General features: G+C 41.5%; 1 protein-coding gene across 3 annotated transcripts in view; it reads left to right on the top strand.

The window, feature by feature from the left end:
* virma (vir like m6A methyltransferase associated) overlaps positions 1–22,073 on the top strand; it is a 108,800-nt gene that overhangs the window by 16,562 nt on the left and 70,165 nt on the right. For all 3 annotated transcript variants that reach the window (XM_043688053.2, XM_043688054.2, XM_043688052.2), the window contains exons 5-8: positions 387–618; positions 3,108–3,230; positions 15,568–15,819; positions 17,966–19,112. In XM_043688053.2, coding sequence (XP_043543988.1) covers positions 387–618; positions 3,108–3,230; positions 15,568–15,819; positions 17,966–19,112 — 1,754 coding nt within the window. The remainder of the gene's footprint in view (positions 1–386; positions 619–3,107; positions 3,231–15,567; positions 15,820–17,965; positions 19,113–22,073) is intronic.

Genomic DNA, 22,073 nt, shown 5'->3' with positions numbered 1-22,073 from the left:
GGTGGTCCACCCAGAGGGTGGTTGAAATATGGAATGTGCTAGCTGAGTTGTTGGTTGAGGTGAGTACTTACACAACATTGAAGAAGTATCTGGATGAGCACTTAAAATGCCAGGGTGGTTATGGACCAAGTGCAGGTAAATGGGATTAGTGTTGTTTGATGTTTGTTAATTGGCAAAGACATGGTGAGCTGAAGATTCTTTCTATGCTGTATGGCTTTATGACTATGACTTGGTTCAGTCATTAGACCTTCAACTGCAGCAAAAAAAACAGTTGTATTCCAGACTTGTTTGGAGCAGGACCTGGGCTGTAACTGCGATCAGGCAGTGCTGTTCGGTGATGCAAAGGAATTTGATTTGCAACATTGTTTCCCAAATGTTTGCCACAGATCAATACAGATGGAATTGTCCTGAGAGGTTGGTACAACTGTCTAACTGTGGCAATTTATGGAACTGTTGATCGGGTGATAAGTCATGACAGAGATTCCCCTCCTCCACCTCCACCCCCACCTCCTCCACCGCAACAGCAGCAACAACAGCAGCAGCAGCAGCAGCAACTTCAGCCACAGCAACTTCAGCTGCAGCAGCAACAGCCAACTCTTAAAAGGAGCATAAAACATGGTAAGAGGTGATTTAAAAGAGCAGAAGGATGTGGGATTTTGTTGGATAAACATTGCTGCTAATTGGTTAGTACAGTGGGAGCTGAGGCATTTGATTTGTAGTGAGTTAATTGGTCTCTGCTGTAGAAAGGTTGCGGGATGTGGTTTTATTGCCTGTCAACTGTGAAGGGAAAAATAAATTAGCTGAGTTTATATTTATGATAATCTTTTAATGATCACTGCCGAAGATTTGTATGGATGCGCAGCTAAGGCATCAAAAAAATACTTGTTATTACTGAAATATTTCTATTTGTCACATTAGCTATCCTTGTTTTTTTCGAAATATTTTTATTGAAAAATTTTTCCTTACAAAATTTGAAAGTTACAGAAACATGAAAATATACCATCATAACATCAAAAACAACAATAAAACCAACTACTATACTACTGTACAAAAGAAATCAAAACTACACTTATTACAAATCAATCAATCAATCAATAGATAAGTAACACCACTCAGCGCATCAAGACCATAGTTCTCAACCTTTGAGAGCATCAATTATTAAACCCACATTTGTTCAAAATTCTTCCTCATACGGCCTTAGATTTATCAGACCAAACCATCATAGTAGACAAAAGCCTTCATCAAAAGCGGACAGATCTGCTTCCAAGCAATTCAAAAAGGACTACCACATCTTGTGGTGCACCATATTTGTAAGAAAGTCTTAAGGAATGTGTTCCGTAATTAACTTATGCCACCTGACAGACACGGGGGGGCGGATTCTAAGATACCCAGCACATCAGAATGTTCTTCCTCGCACAAAAAGTGAGAAGGTTAAAGAGCTTTTACCATGTACATCTAAGTGAGGCAAATTCAGCAGACCCAGGAGCAGAGACTGGGTCCACCTTGACTTCGGTCCCCAAGACCCTCTCTATTACTCCTGCCACAGTGCTCCGATAAGCACGGAGCCTGTGGCAGGACCACAAACAATGAGTGAGAATACCTGTATTTATTTTACTTTTGGGGCACATTGAAAATGCTGCCTGCTTAAATTTCGCAAGATGATCTGGGGCCAAATGAGCCTGATGAAGAATCTTTAACTGTGTAGCATGGGTCCTATTACATATCAAAATCCTTTTTGTATTCTCACAAATGTCCTACCCTGTTTCTGAAGTTATCTCCATTCCTAACTCTCCCAGCCCTCCCATAGACACTCGATGTCACCCGAGGAACCTCCCCCCAACAAATGATAGAGAGTACTCACTGAAAGAGTGCTCTTAGCCTGAAGCACCCTCTTTTCTGTATCAGATCTATAACACTCAGTCAAAAGTGAGGTCTCCTTTTGGATGAAATCTCTCATCTGAAAGAAACGGAAGAGGTCCCTACTTGATGATCCATATTTCTGAGTTATTTGATCAAATGACATCAACATTTCACCCTCAAACAGATCACCTTAACAAGAGACTCCCCTACCCGCCCAGGATCCATTGTCCTTGGCCGGAAATATAACACCATTTTAGGTCATCATTTCCGATTTGAAATAAGATGAGTAAAGCAAGATCTTAACTGCTCTTCTGGCTTGGACATTGGGCCACATTTTCCTCTAGCCAAACAGTAGTTATGCAAGTGTGCATCATCACTGCATGAGGGAACCCTGTGGAACACATTCCAAAGGATATGTTGGGCAAGTTGAATTTCCTTCTTGGCAATTCCATTACTGGAACCCTACAAGACTCTTTAAAATCAGGGACTTTGGATTGTTCTGATAAAATTAGATAAGATAGTTACTTAGGAAAATACTAAATATATTGTCTAACTCCTGAGTATCTATTAAACAGATTCCATACTGAACCCATAGGTCTTGAACAGATCCCTTACACCCCTCCGTCCTGACCCGATATTCCTTCTTTGCCCTGGCCCAATTTGCATGAGGTTGGCATTGACTTGAAAATCTGGCCTGTCATATTTCATTGTGTAGTCTGAATGTACTAGAATCATTCTGCATGAAAAGAACCAATCCAGGCCAGATTTCCTTCACTTTTCATAAAATATTCAGCAAGATGCACCAAAATTGAAGAAAGTTTGTCTTTTGCAATTTGTTGGTTGGAAGGAATGAACGTGACTTGGAGTACAATTTTGTTCAAAGGGAAATAATTGCTCGTTGTTAATGAATAATATTCTGTTTGGCACATTTAAATTATGTATTTGAAGTCAAATTTTCTTGTCATAACATGCATGTATACTAGCATAATTTCTCATGGAAAATTATTATTATTGGTTACAAAACAAGATTTTTCTCAAAGAACTGTGAACTTAATGCAAGTTAATATGAGAAAGATACTGCATGCACAGTTCCACGGCACAAGTTTTGTGCATGACATCAGCTAATTTTCAGGTTCACAGTGTTTAGTTGTTAATAGACTCTGGATATTTGCGGTCATCAAATGTTTTAAATATATTAAGTATTTATTTATGTTTAGCTCAAAAATGTGTTTTATCAAATATCTTAGATTGGGATAAAGAGGATCAATACAATGAAAATCCTCCAAGACCACAGCCAAGGGGACCACGAACACCACCTGGTCCTCCTCCACCTGATGATGATGATGAGGAGGAGACACTGCCACAGACCTGTAAATCTTTCTTTTTATTATATCCAATGTACTTACCAGTACACTTGAGTTAGGGTCTAATTCTATTCTAAACATACCAATGCAGCATATTGGAGTAAGCTGCTTTTGAAGTGATGGGCTGTCAAGACTGTTAAAAGTCAGTCATGTTTCTTGGGTTTGGAGTTACATGTAGGTCAGGAGACTATAGTGAACCAAGTGGGTTGTTATAATAACTGCCAATGGTTACATAGTTGTCATTACAGTAGATTTTAGTACTAGATTTCTACTAAGTTAGATTTCACCGTTTCATGGTGGATTTGAACCCATGATCCCAAAGGGCTGTGAATTACTAGTCGAGCAATACTGCTGCTATACTATAGCTTGTTCAAATTTTCAATGCTTGTCTGATTGCTAATTTCCCCTCATCATCCTGACCTGAGTAATTTTCTTCAAGGTGGAATAGTGGAAGGGCAATGAATCAGAGTTGCATTGTTAAAAAGGCCATTTGGTCTATTGTGCCTATATTGACTCTGGACTGAGTATTCTATGTGTGACAATCATCACCTAATAACCCTCTTGGAATATTTAGTTTATTTTTTGAGCCTGACGATTGAACCTGTCTGCATCACACTCAGACAATGTATTCCAGACCTTAATTATTTGTTCTATAAATGTTTTTCCTTGTATCAACTTCACATCTTTACTGATAATTTTGCTTTAAATCTGTGCCCTGCCATTTGTTTTGCTATTTACTGTGTCCAGACTTCTCATGGTTTTGGATATTTCAATCAGATTTTCTCTTGGCCTTCTCTCCATGGATAACAGTCCCAGCTTCTACAATCTACCATCATCACCATGTGGGCGGCACGGTGGCACAGTGGTTAGCACTGCTGCCTCACAGCGCCAGAGACCCGGGTTTAATTCCCGACTCAGGCGACTGACTGTGTGGAGTTTGCCCATTCTCCCCATGTCTGCGTGGGTTTCCTCCGGGTGCTCCGGTTTCCTCCCACAGTCGCAAAGATGTGCGGGTCAGGTGAATTGGCCATGCTAAATTGCCTGTAGTATTAGGTTAAAGGGGTAAATGTAGAGGTATGGGTGGGTTGCGCTTCGGCGGGTCGGTGTGGACATGTTGGGCCGAAGGGCCTGTTTCCACACTGTAAGTAATCTAATAGCTGAATTTCCTCATCACTGGAGCCATTTTTATAAAACTCTTCTGCATTCTCTGCAGTACCTTCACGTTCTCACGAAAGTGGGATGCTCAAAATTGGATTAAATGCCCCAGCTGAGGCAAAACTAGTGTCTTATATAACCTCAGCGTAACCTTCTTAATTTTGCTCCTATTAATAAAGGCCAGAATACCTTATGTTTATTAAGTGTTCTCTTAATCTTTCCTGCCACCTTTAATGACATGCACATATACATCCATGTGCCTGTGCTTCTGCACCTACTTTTGGGTTGTGCCCTTTAATTTATATTATCCCTCCATGATCTTTCTGCCAAAACTTTGTTGCACTTCATTGAATTTCCAACTTCTCTCCATCAATTTGAAGTTCCACACTATGCTTATAGAGTCATGCAGCACAGAAACAGTCACTTCAGTCCAACCAATCCAAGCCAAACATAATCCCAAGCTAAACTCGTCCCACCTGCCTGCTCCTGGCCCATATCCCTCCAAACCTTTCCTATTCATGTACTTATCCAAATGTATTTTAAATGTTACAATTGAACCCAATCTACCACCACCTCTGGGAGTTCATTCCACATGTGAACCACCCTCTGTGCAAAAAAGGTTGCCCCACGTCTATTTTGAATCTCTCTCCTCTCACCTTAAAAATGTGTCCCTTGTCATGAAATCCTCCATCCTAGAGAAAAAACAAATACCATTAACTCTGTCTATACCCATCATTATTTTTGCGCCTCCCTGCTGTTTATAACCCTGTTGGTCGCGCTGATTCACACTGCTCTGAATGAATGTATTAAGCCCAAATATGAGAGAGTTTTCAGAAGCATCAGGACCTTGTGAGACATTGGGGAAAGTATGGTAGCTCAAAGCAGGTCCCTGTAGAATCTTGGGGACCGACCCTCCACTCCGGCTACTCGTGTACCAGACTTCAGTTGTAGCCTGAGGTTGCACAATTGAGGGATTCACCTTCCATAAATGTGTACCTGATCCTGTGTGCAATTTTTATTTTGAAATGAAATTGGACAGAAAACAACTTCAGTGTTGAAATTTCATCTCTCTGTGATACTTCAAAAAGCAGTCTGCTTCTACAGCACTGTTACAGAGCCATTGGCATTGTGGTTTTGAGAGCCCATTGAGCTTAATTGACTAGCAAATGTGGCCAGTCTCAAGAAAATTGCATCTGGGTGCTGTTTTTCAGATTTTACCCTGATACTGGTGACTATAAGCCCATGGCAATATTCTGCCTTTGATTTCCAACCATGAACCTCAAAGCTAACCAGACGTTTGCATTCAAAGCTTTTCTGCAACTAATATGAACATAACTTTTCAACTTGTCTGTCATTATTGACCTTCTCATACACTCATGAGATGTAGGTGTCACTGGCTGGGCCAACATGAATCAGCCCAGTTGTCCTTGGGAAGGTGGTGATGAGCTGCCTTTGTGACCTGCTTACAAGCCATATGCTGAAGGTAGATCTACCATTAGGCAGACAATTCAGGATTTTATCCAAATAACGCTGAAAGTGAGGCCCCTTTCGGTCATGGCTGACTATGGGTTGCATCCTCATTGTTCTGGCTTTCTGCTTCCCTGAAGCAATGTTGCTTGTGACCGAAGAGACTAATGCTGGAATGACAGTCCTGATCGCAGAGGTCACATCTGTATGTGGTCGTTGATCTGCTAGAACTGCTGCATACCTTCCTTTGTGTCCGTTTGTCTGCTGCAGTGCTCATCAGCTGCTTTTCCCCTGTTTTGAGATGTTGGTTCAGGATGCTTCTCCATCTCATGCAGTCAGCTGCAAGCTGTCCCCAGGACTCCATAATGATATCAAGTGCCTTCATGTCCCTCATGCAGATGTCCTTTAGCACAGTTGGGGATGCCCAGTGGGTCTCTTCCTGGGTGTACGCTTTCCGTAGAGGATATCCTTGGGATGTGGCCGTCCTGCATGTGGTGGACCTGGCCCAGCCAGCACAGTCTCCGCTGCCAGAGCACAGCGTGCATGCTGGGAAGGCCAGCGTGAGATAGGACCGCTGCATTGGACACTCTGTCTTGCCAGGGTATGCTCAGGATATGGCAGATATTCCTCAAGTGGAAGGTGTTCAGTCTTCTCTCTTGTCTGTTATCTGTAATCCACATTTCACTGCTGTACAGCAGTGTGGTTATGATGCAGACGTTGTCAACTGACATTTTTGTCTTCACTGTCCGCTTGGGATTTGTCCATGCTCGAGTCGTGAGGCGAGCAAGAGTTGAGGCTGCTTTCCCAATCCTCTGTGTCCAAAAGAGGTTGTCAGTGATGGTAGAGCCAAGGTAAGTAAACTGATGGACGACATTGAGTTTGTAGTTGTCAATGGTGGTCACTGGCAATGCGTCTGTGTACTGTCCCAGGACACTTGTCTTCTTCAGATTGATAGTCAGCCTGAAATCCTTGCAAGTGTGAGAGAGGTGGTCTGTCAGTAACTGGGGTTCCTGCTGGGTGCGTGTTGCAACTGCAGCATCATCAGCAAACAGCATGTCCCTGATGACTGCTGCGTGTACTTTTGTCTTGGGTGTAAGGCGGGCCAGGTTGAAGAGCCTGCCGTCTGATCTAGTACGGTAGTAATCCCCTCCATTGCCATGCCAAAGGCATGTTTCAGGAGCATAGCAAAAAAAATCTCAAGGAGTCTGGGAGCAAGGACGCAGCTTTGTTTGATGTCACTGCGGATGTTGAAGGGCTCAGAAGAGCTGCTTTGGAACTGTACTGTCCCCTTCATGTTACTGTGGAAGGGTTTGATCATGCTCAGCAGTTTTGGTGGGCAACCGATCTTCAGGAGAACCTTGAAAGGGCCGTTTCTGCTGACCAGGTCGAATCCCTTGCTGAGGTCGATGAAAGTGACATACAAGGGCATTTTCTGTTCTCTGCACTTCTCCTGCCTTGGTGAAGGGAGAAGATCATGTCTATTGTTGACCTTTTAGCTTGGAATGCACACTGTGACTGAGTATACACATTCTGCCAGTTTCTGCAGGCGAGTCAAGATGACCCAAGCAAAGGCTTTGCTAACAGTGTTGAGGAGAGAGATGCCTCTGTAGTTGTTGCAGTTGCTTCTCTCGCCCTTGTTTTGTAGAGGCAATGATCTTGGCATTCCTCACGGCTTGCGGTACAGCTCCTTCTTGCCAGCATTGGCAGAGGACTTCATGCAATGGGAGCAGTAAGCTAGTCTTGCAGAACTTGATCAGACTAGGAGGAATCCCATCGCTACCCGGGGCCTTGCATGAGGCCAGGCTGTCAATGGCCTTGCTGAACTCTTCTACTGATGACTCTGTGTCTAGCTCGTCCATGGTCAGCAAGCATGTGATGGCATCAAGTGATGAAGTGGACACAGTATACTGTCTGGAGTAATGTTCAACCCACCTCTCCATCTGCTGCCTTTTGTCTGTGATTGCTTCCCAGTAGAGGATTTGGGGGGGTGGGGCCGTCTTGCTATGAGCTGGTCCTGGTGCCTTCTTGATGCCTTGGTACATTCCCCTAATGTTCCCTGTTATAACGGCTATTTCCTCGCTTAGCTGTGTCTAGTACTTGTTAGTCTACTTGTTAGTGCAACATCTGGCAGTCTGTTGAACCTTGTTCCTGGCAGCCCTGAGAATCTGCAGGTTCTTCCTGCTAGCTGACTGCTTGTACTCAGCTAGGGTGACACGCTTGGCTTCAACGGCAGGGGTCATCTCAGTTGCCTTAGCCTCAAACCAGTCATGTCTCTTGCACGTCTTCTTCTCGAAGATAGCCAGGGATGTGAGGTGCATGGTGCCCTGCAAGGTTTCCCCCTTCTCTGTGGCAGAGTCTTCGTGTCGCAAGGCACTGAGTTTTCTCTCGAAAGCCTCTAAGAACTGTTGCACAAGGTCTGGCTGAGACATCTTGCTGACATTGATGAGAGGGTTCCCCTATAGCTTAGGGCGATGGAATCTCTTAGGTTGAGCCTGACTTTGCAACGTATTAAGATGTGGTCTGCGTCACAGTTTGCACTATGGTAAGAGCACCTTTGGAGAACGTGTTTGATGGTGGCACGCCTAACTAGGATCAGATCAAGTTGGTGCCAGTGCTTTGAGCGCGGGTGTCTCCAGGAAACCTTATGCTGAGGCTTTGTCTGGAAGTAGGAATTAGTGTTGCCAAATCATGGAAAGTGCAAATCTCAAACAGTCACTGTCCATCCTCATTCATTTTGCCCACACCAAAATGCCCAAGCCAGGAAGGTCACGAGTTGTGGTCTGCACTCATGCTGGCGTTGAAATCACCCAGAAAAACAAGTTGCTCTTTCCTAGGGATTCTGCTAATGAGGGGCGCAAGATTGTCGTAGAACTCGTCCTTTGAGACTGACATGGAGGACAGCATTGGGGCATACACACTGACAAGGGTGACTGGGCCTGTTGTGGTGTTGAGGTGAAGAGGCATGAGTTGCTCTGAGCCATTGCTGCCTGGTTCTACTTTGTTCATCAGGCTGTTCTTTACTGCAAAGCCGACTCTCTGCTTTCTCGGGAGCAACCCCTAGTGTCGTGCTGTAAGCCAATCTAGCGATGACTTAAGACTGGTATCTGCTGCTCCTATGTTACCTTGACGATGCGGGTGAAACTGGAGTTTCCTCTCCAGGTGCGATGGTGGTAGAATGCAAGTCTAGGCGATGTGCTATGAGGAACAAGTTGTTGCCCATTAAGCACGACCCCAACACCACCCCCCTCCACCGCCACCAAAAACTCCACGACACTGGCTAATCCAAAGGAACAGCAAAGCTGTAACAGTTTGGTACCAGCGCCGTTGCAGGAGCTGCCAGAACGAGATCGTAAGTAACAACAAACTGCCTTTGGGGCTCCAGCTCTGGATTTTTTCCTCGAGGTTTTACTCTTGAAATCTTTCCTACATGTGTGTCTGACCACAAGGCAGTAGAGGTTTGAAACTGGAGTTTTCCTTCTTCTTAACACTGATTCTTAACACATATTGGAAGGTGAGTCGCTTGAGGGGAAACTTGCAGGTGGTAGTGTACCATTTCTTTTGTTGCCCTTGTCTTTCATGGGTAATGTTCATGGGTTTAGAAGGTGGTGTCGAAGGATCTTTGATGAATTTCTGTTGTGCATCTTCTAGCTGTTGAGTATTGGTGTTGGAAGGAGTGGATACTTTGGTGATATAGTGTAAATCAAGCAGGCTGCATTGTTGTGGTGTCAAGTTTCTTGACTCTTCATGTAGCTGCTGTTGTTGGGGTATTCCATCTCTCACCTGACTTCACCTTTGCAACTAGCTCATGCTAATGATGGATTTTAATGTCATCTAATTCAATACCATTGTGAAACTTGGTTGTACATAACAAGATGTTTGACTTTCTAGCCAGTATTGTGATAGGAGAGAGGGTTATGGGAAGTTTTAATATATTTCAGGTAGCATTTTGTCTCCTGTCTGCTTTGTGGCTTTTGTTTATTCCCTTAGACGTATGCTTTTCATTTGGAATGAGAGCAATAGATGACATGGTAGAGTTCTTGTATGTAGTGCCTATACCTCCGAGTTAGAAGCTCTCAGTTCAAGTCGCTCAGCAGCTAGATTTCCACGTTTGAGGCAGTGGTGTAATGGTCATATTACCAGGCCAGTAATCCGTTCCTGATGAAGGTCTTATGCCCAACATGTCGACTCTCCTGCTCCTCAGATGCTGCCTGACCTGCTGGGCTTTTCTGGCTTAGCACTTTTCGACTCTGACTCTCTAGCATCTACAGTCCTCAGTTTCTTTTAGTAATCCAGTACTCCATGTAAATTCTCTTGAGCTGTAAATTCAAATCCCACCATGGCTGATGGTGAAATTTGACTTCAATAAAGATCTGGATTGAGAAAAGCTGGCCTAAAATCAACCATGAATGATTGTCATTAAAATCCATCTGGTTCACTAATCCCCTTGGGGTTCATACCTGCTCTGTCCTATATGTGAATGCTGCCCCACAGCAATGTTGTTGACTCTTAACTGCCCTCTAAGCAGCTCTACCAAACCATTCAGGTTAAGGGTAATTGGGGATGGACAATAGATGCTGGTCCAGCCAGCAGTGCCCATTTTGCTGGAATGAATGAATAAAAAATTTGGACAGTTGCTGTGAGGGACATCAAACATTGAAATTTATGTAATTCCTTTGTTTGAACTGAAATGTTTAAATGCAAATGTTGTGTTGTGTAGGTGTTGAACGTAAAGCTTGTATTAGATACATCACTTTTTTTTAATCAACCTGTTCAGAGATGCACCTCTGGAGCAGGAGGTACAAAAACTGAGGTCTCCCGATCCAGGGTAGAGACACTACCACTCCGTCACAAGAGCCCTCTCCACAAGTTTGCTTTATTTTTTTTAACATTTAAGCTATTTCCCTAATCACCCTGTTCAGAGATGTTATTACACGCCTTTGGAACAAGTGGAACTTGAACCTAGGACTCCTGGTCCAGGGATAGGGACACTACTAATGCACCACAAGAGAGCCTTAAAATATCAGCTGTGAGGAAAGATTGGATAGGCTAGGATTGTTTTCCTTTAATTTTGTTAGTCTGTTTTTCTAATCAGCCTGTTCAGAGATGTTAGATTTATCACTTTAGACATTATCCTATTTAAGATGCTGATTGCCCAAGCATCCTTCCAGTTGAGTTGCGAAAGCTACTTGTATAGAAAAAGGGGAACCAGTACATCGGGCATAGAACAGTAGAGCGCAGTAACAGGTTCTTTGGCCCGCCATGTCTGTGCTGACCACAATGTCATTCTAAACTAATCCCATCTGCCTAAACATTATTTGTATCCCTCTAAAGCTGCCTGTTCTTGTGTCTGCCTAAATGCCTGTTAAATGATGCTATCATATCTGCTTCTATACCTCCCCTGGCAGCTCATCCAGACACCTATCATCTTCTGTGTAAAAAGAAAATCCCTTGCAACTTTTTCCCACTTGCTTAAACTTACGCCTTTCATATTTGACATTTCCATGGGAAGAAGACTGACTATCCATCCTAAACCTGTCTCTTGTCATTTTATATACAGCAAATGTTTTATGGACCTTGAGTGTACAGTTGATCAAATATACCGGTTGATCAAGAGATCCACATAATTAATGTAAAAACACAGCAATATAATGCAAGGAGGACATACATCACTGGTATACTTTATTTGCAGCATAAATCACTTCAATAATAATGCAACTTTGCCTTAAATTGACAGCATTCTCACTTACACGGTCAACTGACTCTTTGGACATCACAGAGACTGTGATAATACAGTAAATTCCTGGTATTTCAGATATATACTTTTTGCCAGTTCATAAGGTGCTGTTTGAAACAAAGTTTGCTGTACTTCTGTCAGGTCACCCCTCATCCTCTGGTGGTCTTGTGAAAACAATCAAAGTTTGTCCAACCTCTCCATACAGCTAATTGACTTCAATTCAGGCAACATCCTGCTAAACATCTTTTGCACACTCTCCAAAACGTCCGCATCCTTCCTGTAATGTGGCGACCAGAACTGTACACAGTACTCCAAATGTGGTCTATCTGACGATTTATACAGCTACAACATGACCTTGTCAACTGTTGCCCTGACTGATGCAGGCAAGCATGTTTTTCATTGTTTTTATCACTTTATCCACTTATGTTGCCACTTTCAGGGAGCTATGGAGTTGCAACCCACGATCTCTTTGTCCATCAGCGATCCTAAGGTTCCTACCATTAATTGTATACTTTCTTCTTGCATTTAACCTCCCAAAATGCATCACCTTAAACTTGTCCAGATTAAGCTCCCTCTGCGATTTTTCCACCTAACTTTCCAACAGTTCTGTATCCTGCTGTACTCTTTGGCAATCTTCCTCACTATCTATAACTCTTCCAATTCTGTGCCATCTGCAAACTTACTAACCAACTACCTATACTTTGATTCAAATTTTTTTAATAAATATATATCCAGACGACAGTGGTCCCTTTCACAACCACTGTCTGTGTTGTGTGACCAAGCCAATTTTATATCTAACTTACCAACTCACTGCGATTGACTTTTCTGGGCCAACCTACAATGAGGGACCTTGTTAAATGCTTCAATAGGTAATATATATTTGGATTTCTAAAATGCATTCAATAAAGTACAGTACATAAGTACTCTTGGTGTGGAGGGGTCGTGTATTGTTACCATGGATAGAGGATTGGCTAATAAATACAAGGTGGAGAGTTGGGATAAATGGGGCATTTTTAGGATAGCAGTCCAACTGGTAGGGTGCCACAGGGATCAGTCGGCCACGTTATTCTGAGATGCACATTGTGCAACTGTTGGGAGGTTCCATGAACATACAGTTGTTATGACAATGCATTGGCTTCTGCCCATGGAAGCTGCTGCCATATATTGAACTTTGATGTCCACATGACGGTATTACAGGAAACACAATTATTTAAAATATATATTGATGGTTTGGATGCCAGAAGTGAATCACCAACTTTGCAGACGCCACAAAAATAGGTGGGAAGCCAAATATTGACGGTGACACAGTCTACAGAGTGACATAAACAGGTTGAGTGAATGGGTGAAAATCTGGCAGGTGGAATATAGTGTGGGGAAATGTAAGGTTATGCACTTTGGCTTGAAAAAATGAGGAGCTGAATAAAATTTAAATTCAGAAAGACTCCAGCAAATTGCCGGAAATGAGAGATTTGGCGGCTTTAGTGCATGAAATATAAAAAGCTGGTGTCCAAATTCAGCAGGAAATAAGGAAGACAAATGGATTCTTGACTTTTATTTCACATGGAATGGAGTGTAAAACTTGAGAAAACTTTCTGAAACTATCTAAAGCAATAGTCAGAACCACAGCTTGAATATTATAAAAGGTTTAAATCCTATTATCTGAAGAAAGATACACTGGCATTGGAGGCAGTCCAGAGAAGGTTGGATTCAATGTTGTCTTGTGAAGAAAATTTTTTAAATATCTCACAACACCAGGTTATAGACCGACATGTTTATTTGGAAGCACTAGCTTTTGAAGTGCTGCTTCTTCATCAGGTGGCTGTGGAGTAGGACCATAAGACACAGAATTTATAGCAATAGGTTACAGTGTCATGCGGCTGAAATGTATTAAATAATCTTAGATTAAGTCTTTCATCTTTTAGAATGGTTTTGCTAGTGTTGGTTCGTTAACATGTAAATCCTAGAACTCCTTTTCAGTCACATTCTCAAGATAACTTGAGGTTTTCTAACAAAATGTGACACCTCAGCTCAGACAATGCATTAAAGCTGTGAGGTTAAAGTCTGTCAGTGTCTCAATCTTGAGTCAGACTGGTTCTATTTCAAAAGTGGGATTTACAGAATCTTGCATGGATTGACTGTAGGTTATGCATTTTGTTTTGAGTAAAATGAAATATAATTGTGCAAATTGTGATTTTCTTTAACTTTGTCCATCCCAGTCCAACACCGGCTGCTCCAAATCTTGTGAAGAAAGGTTGAATAGGTTAAACTTTTACTCATTGGAATTTAGAGAAGTGACCTTATTGAAACTTCTGAGATTCTTATGGGCTTGACAGTGTAGATATGGAGAGTTGTTTCCCCTTATTAAAGTGTCAAGGACCAAAAGACAAAAACTCAGATTAAGGGATGCCCATTTAAGATGAAGATGAGGAGGAACTTTCACTCTGATGGCAATGAATCTGTGGAATTCTTAACTGCCAAGGGCTGTCATGGCTGGGAGAAAGTGAGGTCTGCAGATGCTGGAGATCAAAGTTGAAACTTTATTGCTGGAACAGCACAGCAGGTCAGGCAGCATCCAGGGAACAGGAGATTCGACGTTTCGGGCACAGGCCCTTCTTCAGGAATGAGCAGAGAGTGTTCAGCAGGAGAAGATAAAAGGTAGGGAGGAGGGACTTGGAGGAGGGGAGTTGGAAATGTGATAGGTGGAAAGAGGTCAAGGTGAGGGTGATAGGTCGGAGTAGGGTGGAGGCGGAGAGGTCAAGAAGAAGACTGCAGGTCAGGAAGGCGGTGCCGGGATGGAAGGATCCGGCTGAGACAAGGTGGGGGGAGGGGGGATGAAGAAACTGGTGAAGTCCAAGTTCATCCCCTGCGGTTGGAGGGTTCCCAGTCGGAAGATAAGACGCTCCTCCTCCGACCGTCGGGTTGTTGTGGTTTGGCGGTGGATGAGTCCAATGACCTGCATATCCTCGGTGGAGTGGGAGGGGGAGTTGAAATGCTGTGCCGCAGGTTGGTTGGGTTGGTTCGTCCGGGTGGCCCAGAGGTGCTCCCTGAATCGCTCCGCAAGTAGGCGGCCTGTCTCCCCAATATAGAGGAGGCCACACCGGCTGCAGCGGATGCAGTAGATGATGTGGGTGGAGGTGCAGGTGAATCTGTGGCGGATATGGAAGTTTCCCTTGGGGCCTTGGAGAGAAGTGAGGGGGGAGGTGTGGGCGCAAGTGTTGCACCTCCTGCGGTTGCAAGGGAAGGTGCCGGGAGTGGTGGTTGGGTCGGTGGGGGGTGTGGATCTGACAAGGGAGTCGCGGAGGGAGTGGTCTCTACGGAAAGCTGATAGGGGAGGGGAGGGAAATATATCCTTGGTGCTGGGGTCTGTTTGGAGGTGGCGGAAGTGACGGCGGATGATGCGCTGTACATGGAGGTTGGTGGGGTGGTAGGTGAGGACCAGTGGGGTTCTGTCCTGGTGGCGGTTGGAGGGGCGGGGCTCAAGGGCGGAGGAGCGGGAAGTGGAGGAGATGCGGTGGAGGGCACCGTCGACCACTGTCATGGCTGGGTCATTGAGTATATTCAAGGCTGAGATAGACATATTATTAAACAATAATGGAATGAAGAGTTCTGGTTGTAAGTTAGAAAAATGAAGTTAAGGATTATGGGATCAGCCATGATCTCATTGAATGTCAGATGGTGTGAATAACCTAGTTCTGCTCTTATGTCTTATGGTATTCTGAACAAATGAAATGTTCAGTATATGGTGACTGCTAAGTTGGGAGAATATTTGGAGAGAAGCTTCGACTGTGTTATGAATTGCTTTGTTTGCTTACAACTTTCAATTGGACATAATCTTAATTAGTAAATTTGTTAAAACCATATAAATACAGGTGGTTGAAGTGGATGCCAACGGACAATGTTCATAGTAAAATAAATGCTTATAGCAGACTCTGTTTTTGTATTGTGTAAAGTATCGCTAATGGTTAGATTTATGGCTTATTCTTTCAGTGTGTCCAGATAAAGTGGATGAAAGTGAACATAGAGAGGATTACTTTGAACCCATCTCTCCAGATCATTCTTCCAATCACCAGGAGGCACAGTTAACCGATGCTGAAGAAGAGGAAGAGCCTCCAGAGGAGGAAAAGGAAGATGAGGAGGAAGATCCGGAAGTAGAAGAGGAAGATGAAGATCAACAAACCGTTGAAAGCATTGAAGAAGAGGAGGGTGATGTGGAAGAGGAAGCAAGGGAAGAAGTTGATGGTATGTACGGTGTTGTAAAGAATTCCAGAATTGTGCAAATCAACTTTTGGTTGGATGGGAAGTGAAAACCTTTACCAAATAAAAGGTCATTCAATGTTATTCTTCTCAAATTCAATGAAAACTATGCAAGTAAATTGAATATGAAAGTAGAATGAATAGAATAACACCAGAAATGCAAAAGGAAAATCTAAATTCAAGATTGAGAGCCAAGGTTAACATTAAGGCAGCACAATGGCTCAGTGGTTAGCACTGCTGCCTCGCAGTGCCAAGGACCCAGGTTCGAGTCCAGCCTTGGGTGACTCACTGTGTGGAATTTGCACAATCCCCTCGTTTCTCTGCATCGCATTCCTCCGCATGCTCCTGTTTCCTCCCACAATCCAAGGATGTGCAGGCTAGATGGATGAGCCATGTGAAATGCAGGGTTACAGGAGTAGGTTAGAGATTTGGGTCTGGGTGGGATGCTTTTTGGAGGGTCGATGTGGACTCCTTAGGCTAAAATGGCCTGCTTCCACACTGTAGGGATTCTATGATCATATAACTGAATTGGTATCCAAGTAAATGAGGAAATTCGGCAATTACATTCAAGGCTACATGAAACTTAAGGAGCAGGAAAAATCACCGTTTAATTGTGTTTAGGCTTCCTCTGATTGACTTCATAAACAAATATTCTTTGTCTACATTTGTCTGCATTAAATCACAATAGATTATAGCTTCTAACTGTGTCAAATGTACCATCGGTATTCAGTGGGTCTAACACAGATGATGAAGAATGGCACAAGATACAATTCTTTTCCTTGATAGTAGGTTATTCATGTGGATGCAGCCTTATAATTCTCTGCCTCCCAACTGAATGTCCCAGCTGACTCTAGAGAATATTTTCCAGTAGAATTTTCAAGATCTAATGTGGTTTCCTCATGTCTGAGCCCAGAGATGTGTTTAATGACCCGCATTGAACTATATGGTGAATACCTGGTTTCATGATAACTTGAATATTCTCTTGGACAATTTTACTGTGCCATTTACCATAACTTTTACTGAGACCTTTGCTGGCTTTGTCTCTCATGAGTATTAAGCCATTATAGCTATTTTGAAATAAATAAACTCAAATTAATTCAAATAAAACACATTAAACTCTGTTAAAGGATGATGGCCTCTTAAAGGATCACTGGAATTGAAATCAAGGATTCAAGTTTAAATTAACAACGTTAAAATTAGAATGCTGTTTTGGAAATGAAGAATACACTCAATCCCTTATAATGCCTAACAGCCAAGCAAGACCTCACGTGTGCAGTGGACACCTAATGCTTCCTCATTAAAAACAATGGGGCACAGACATCAGAAGAGGCATAGACAATCATGCTGAACAACTTCCTCAAGTGCCTGCTGCCTCTGCCAGAGACATATCTCTGTATGTGATCCCAGCCCGTAATCCAACAATGCCTGTCACAAGTAACAACATAAACTGTAATTTAGCTCAGAGAATCCTGTGGTACAATGATTTCCTTGAGTCTGTTATGTTGCATGTGGAGCAGCTTGGGGAGTGCTCTACTTCTGATCACTGGTGCATTATGTGCTTACCAATTTGAATTATCACATTTTGTTTTTAAATCACTACAATTTCTTCCATTTTCATTTGTCCTTTGGGATGTCTAGGATTCTTTCTGAGCAATTGTCATTGAATAAACTCTAGGATTATTTTACAATTCTCATCTCTTCAGAATGTTACAGTTGTATGTGTAACTGTACTGAAAACGAAGAAGTAATTGTATTATTTTAAAGAAATGTCTTGTGCTATGTGTTGTTGGTACGACTAGCAATATTTCCCAAAAGGTCAACTGTTTTGTCAGATTAGAATCACATGCAGATGAGACTGAGTAAGGATGACAGTGTTCGTCCTTAAAATACCTGAGTGAATCAGTTTAGTTTTTATCTGATAGCTTCATGATCATTTTTAGTGACCCCAGATTTTAAACTGAATTTGAAATTTTCTAATTGCTATAGTGGTATTTGAATTCATATTCTTTGGATTATTTGTGCAATAGTTTAGTGCTAGATCAAATACATAACTTTGTATTGTATTAATGATGCTAAAATTATTGAAGTTCAACAGGGAAGATATATAACTATCTTTGTTTTTATTTTGTAGAAGATGATGGCTATGAACAAATCTCCAGTGATGAAGATGGAATTGCAGATTTGGAACGTGAAAATTATAAATTAAATTTTGACATTGATTATACCGCTGAAGATCTGGCATCCGTGCCGACTATGGCATATGATCCTTATGACAGAGACATAGGACCTCTTTTATACTTTAATCCTCCCTATAGGACTAAATATGAAAATGAAGTTGCTAGATTAAAGGAACTTGACTTAGACAAAGTGGGTGCAGCAAATATAGAAGCTGCTGTTAAGTTAAAAGAACTGCTTGAACTATACAAAGATGACCGAGGTGCCAAATGGGTAATGGCTTTGGAAGAGGTGCCGAGTTTACTGGTTAAGGGTTTGAGTTATGTTCAGCTATTTGAAAGTGATCAGGACCATCTGAAACAACTAGTAGACTGGACCATGGATGCTTTAAGCCTTCACACAGCTGTAACACAACCTATAGCACTGAATGTCAGACAGCTAAAAGCTGGGACAAAGCTTGTTTCTTCTTTGGCTGAATGTGGGTCTGAAGGAGTTTCAGCCCTTTCAGCAGCAGGTATTATTGATAAACTCTTCGTTCTGTTGTTTGCAGAACATATGTCATCTTCTTTAAAACTAAACACACTCAAAGCTTTGGATAGTTTTGTTAGTGTAGCAGAGGGAATGGAAAAATTCTTGAACAGTAAGACAGAAGAACAAAAAAGTGGGTATCAAAGGTTAGTGGAACTTATACTGACTGACCAAACTGTGAGGGTTGTGACAGCAGGCAGTGCTATAGTGCAAAAATGCCACTTCTATGAGCTTTTGTCAGATTTGGAAAGGTTGGCTTCTCATCTTGCAGAAAGTACTCCTGTCCCTTCAAACATGAGTGAAGTAGACCATGATGTTAATATTGGGCAAGAGAAAGGAAACAAAAGTAATGAAGAAGTAGATCTCGAGGCTCCGATGGATTTGGACCATTTATTAGAAGCTTCTAATATAAGTGAAGTGGAAGTAGAAAAAATTGTTAGCATTCTTGATGAACTTTTGCACTTGTTGGAGGCTGCACCTTATTCAATGACCCAGCCACCTGTTAAGTCATTTCCAACAGCTGCTCGCATCACAGGCCCTCCAGAAAGGGATGATCCTGCACCTGCTCTGTTAAGGTATGTTTTTCTTCTCTCAATAGATAGGTTACATACATGTATTTAAGAAGGTGCTTCTTGGCTCTTAATACAAATGTATTATTTAGTCATACACGGTATACCAAAGCCAATGCTAATTGACCATGCCTGAATGCCCTTGCAAAGTCAGCTGCTGCATTGAAGCATTGCCGTAAGTGTGGTGTAGATACTTCCTGAGTGCGACTTAATCGGGGGAGCTCCAGTAGTTTGGTTCACAAAGAATGAAGGAGCAATGGTATATTTCTGTGTAAGGATAACGTGTGACTTGAAGAGGAACTATCAAGTGGTGATGTTCCTTTGTGTTTGCTGCCCTGGTTTTTCTAGGTGATAGAAGTTGTGGTTTGTCTGGTGAAGACAATACTTTGTAGCTGCATTGTGTGAACCACTTTGAGGCATCTTGTGTATGCAAGTATTTTTATCGTGTTTTTGCCAATTGTTTAACAGATTAATAAAACATTTTCTAAGGAGGAATGTTTAATTATACAGAAGTTATCAATTGCATTCTTGCACTGATTCCATATCTAGAGTATTGGAATAAATTCCATTGATAAGACTGCATTATTACAATATTTTGTTCTTTTGAGATTGGCTGTCAAAAGTTTTCTTTATGGTACACGAAGGTTTCAGTACTTATTTTCTATCTATACTGTGCACATATAACCATCAAGTTCAGTCATATACACTTGATTTGAATTGGGTGCTGTAAGCTAATTAAAAGCTTGGTCCACAGAAATGGCCAAATGGAGCTCACCTTCCAATATTTTAAATATTTTACAATGTGACCTGCAAATTGGAAAATAGTAAATGTAACACCACACTTTACGAAATGGAGAGAAAACACAAGGAACAATAGAAACGTTAACCTGACATCAGTAGTAGAAAAATGCTGAAATTTATTGTAAAGGATGTAATAACTCTGTGACACTGCTATAATCCACCTGATGAAAATTGTATAGATTTTAATGTTGAAATATGTTCAAGTCTTGTGAAATAGTGTCAGGGGAATTGATAATGGAAAAAAAAGTGGAATATTTTTGTGCAAATATTTTGTTTCTGTCTTCACTGTAGAAGATTTGGCAAATTTTCCAAAGGTAATTGAAAATCAGGTGATTTTGGAGGTTGAGAAGTTGAAGGCTAATATATAATCAGAACCAGATGACGTTGGTTAGAATCTTTCAAATTTTCTTAGATCCCGGAGTGGTCCTTGTGGATTGGAAAATTGTAAATATAATGAATCTATTCAAAAGGAGGGAGACAGGAAGCAGGAAACTATAGGCCAGTTAATCTGTCATTGTGAAGTCACTAGAATCCTTTGCTTTTCAGGTGAGAGCAGGATACTTAGAATATCACAATGTGATCAGTGAAAATCAAAATGGCTTTCTGAAAGAGAAATAATGTTGAATGAACCTTGATGGAGCAAAATTGATGAATGCGGTGTTTGTGGATTTCAAAAGTCATATGATAAGGTGCCTCATCAAATATTGCTGAAGAAAAGAAGAAAATATGGTGTAGCAGTAATATATTAGTGTGGAAAAAGGATTGCAGGGACCAAAGAGGGGGGATAATTTTTTTCAGATTGGCAAGCTGTAATTGGATCAGTGCTTTGTCCTATATCATTTACAATCTATTTCAATAATTTGAATGAAGGGACTGAATGTGTGGTAGTTCAATTTGCTAACAGATAGGATAGAGTCTGCAAAGGAATATGGACAAGGAAGTAGGCAAAATTTGCCAGATAGTGTATAGGTGTATAAATGTGAACTTGTTCATTCTGGCAGGATGAATAAATAAAGAGTGTACAATTTAGTGGAGAAATATTGCAGAACTCAGTCATAAAGAGGGATCTGGGTGTCCTGGTACATGAATCACAGAAAGTACAGCAAGTGTTTTGGAAGGCAAATGGAATTTTGTTGCTTATTGCAAGGAGAATGGTGGGGTAGGTTTGCAGGGCCATGTAGCCTACTTCTGGGAGCTTGATGTAACAATTCATAATTTGCTCTGTTCTTGTACAGAATCAACAATTCATATGGTTGTCATCAGTTTTGCCTTTAGAATCCTGACTCTACAGTTTTTAGCTTTATCTTGTATTGTTTACCAATTGCTTCCTTTCCTATCATGACGTATACTTTGCATGAAGTTATTTTTCTTTGTATTACATTTCCATTTTGAGTTAGTTAGTATATTTTGGTACTGATTTTTAATTGATACTTATTCTTCTTGTGTATGTTATTCACTTTCCTGTGAAACTGTTATTTAACTTCGATAGTGTTTCTTTTCAACAATGCTTCCCAGTTAATTTATTTTAATTATCACTGAATCCAATTTTCATGAACTCTTATACTTCCAGTCTCCATCCTTAATATGTTGACTGTAGATGGTCTTAGTTTTTATACTATTGTTATCATTTGTTCTCATTGAATTCACTAATATTTCATTATTGTTGTCATTCTGACTACTTTCAGGAATCTGATCTAGTAGTATTATCACCTGAGTAGGGTTCCTAATGCAGTGGGTTTAAAAGGAGTTTGTGTAATATTTACTGTTTCTGACTCTGTTGTCTGATGTGTGCAAGCATATTCTTTGTTCACATAAAGTTAAATGAAGTAACTCCATTGCATCCATGTTATTTTCTGTATGCGCACTCTTCACTCCATGTATTAAATTCTATTACTGTTCACTTGTCCTGATGCTTTGTAGCTGACTTGTTTGACCTGCCCTCAAATTAATAATTTTCTGCAGCTTGACTGACTCATACATTTGCTTTTCACCGAGGTGAATTTGCTTAATTTTCAAATTAGCGCATTAGATAATCTTTGCTTAACTGCTGTCAGCTCTATTTTTCATTAATAAATAAATGTATAATAAATCCTTGTCTGAGCCACAGTTTCACAGTAATAATGTAATACTCTTCCTCTACTGCAAAACTTTCTCATTCTAGTATGC

Source organism: Chiloscyllium plagiosum, unplaced genomic scaffold, assembly GCF_037043375.1.
Source record: "Chiloscyllium plagiosum isolate Xiang-an unplaced genomic scaffold, Cpla_swu_hap1 HiC_scaffold_4, whole genome shotgun sequence".
Taxonomy (NCBI): Eukaryota; Metazoa; Chordata; class Chondrichthyes; order Orectolobiformes; family Hemiscylliidae; genus Chiloscyllium; species Chiloscyllium plagiosum.
The sequence above is the reverse complement of the archived record's forward strand: the minus strand, read 5'-3'. Positions and strand labels throughout refer to the sequence as shown.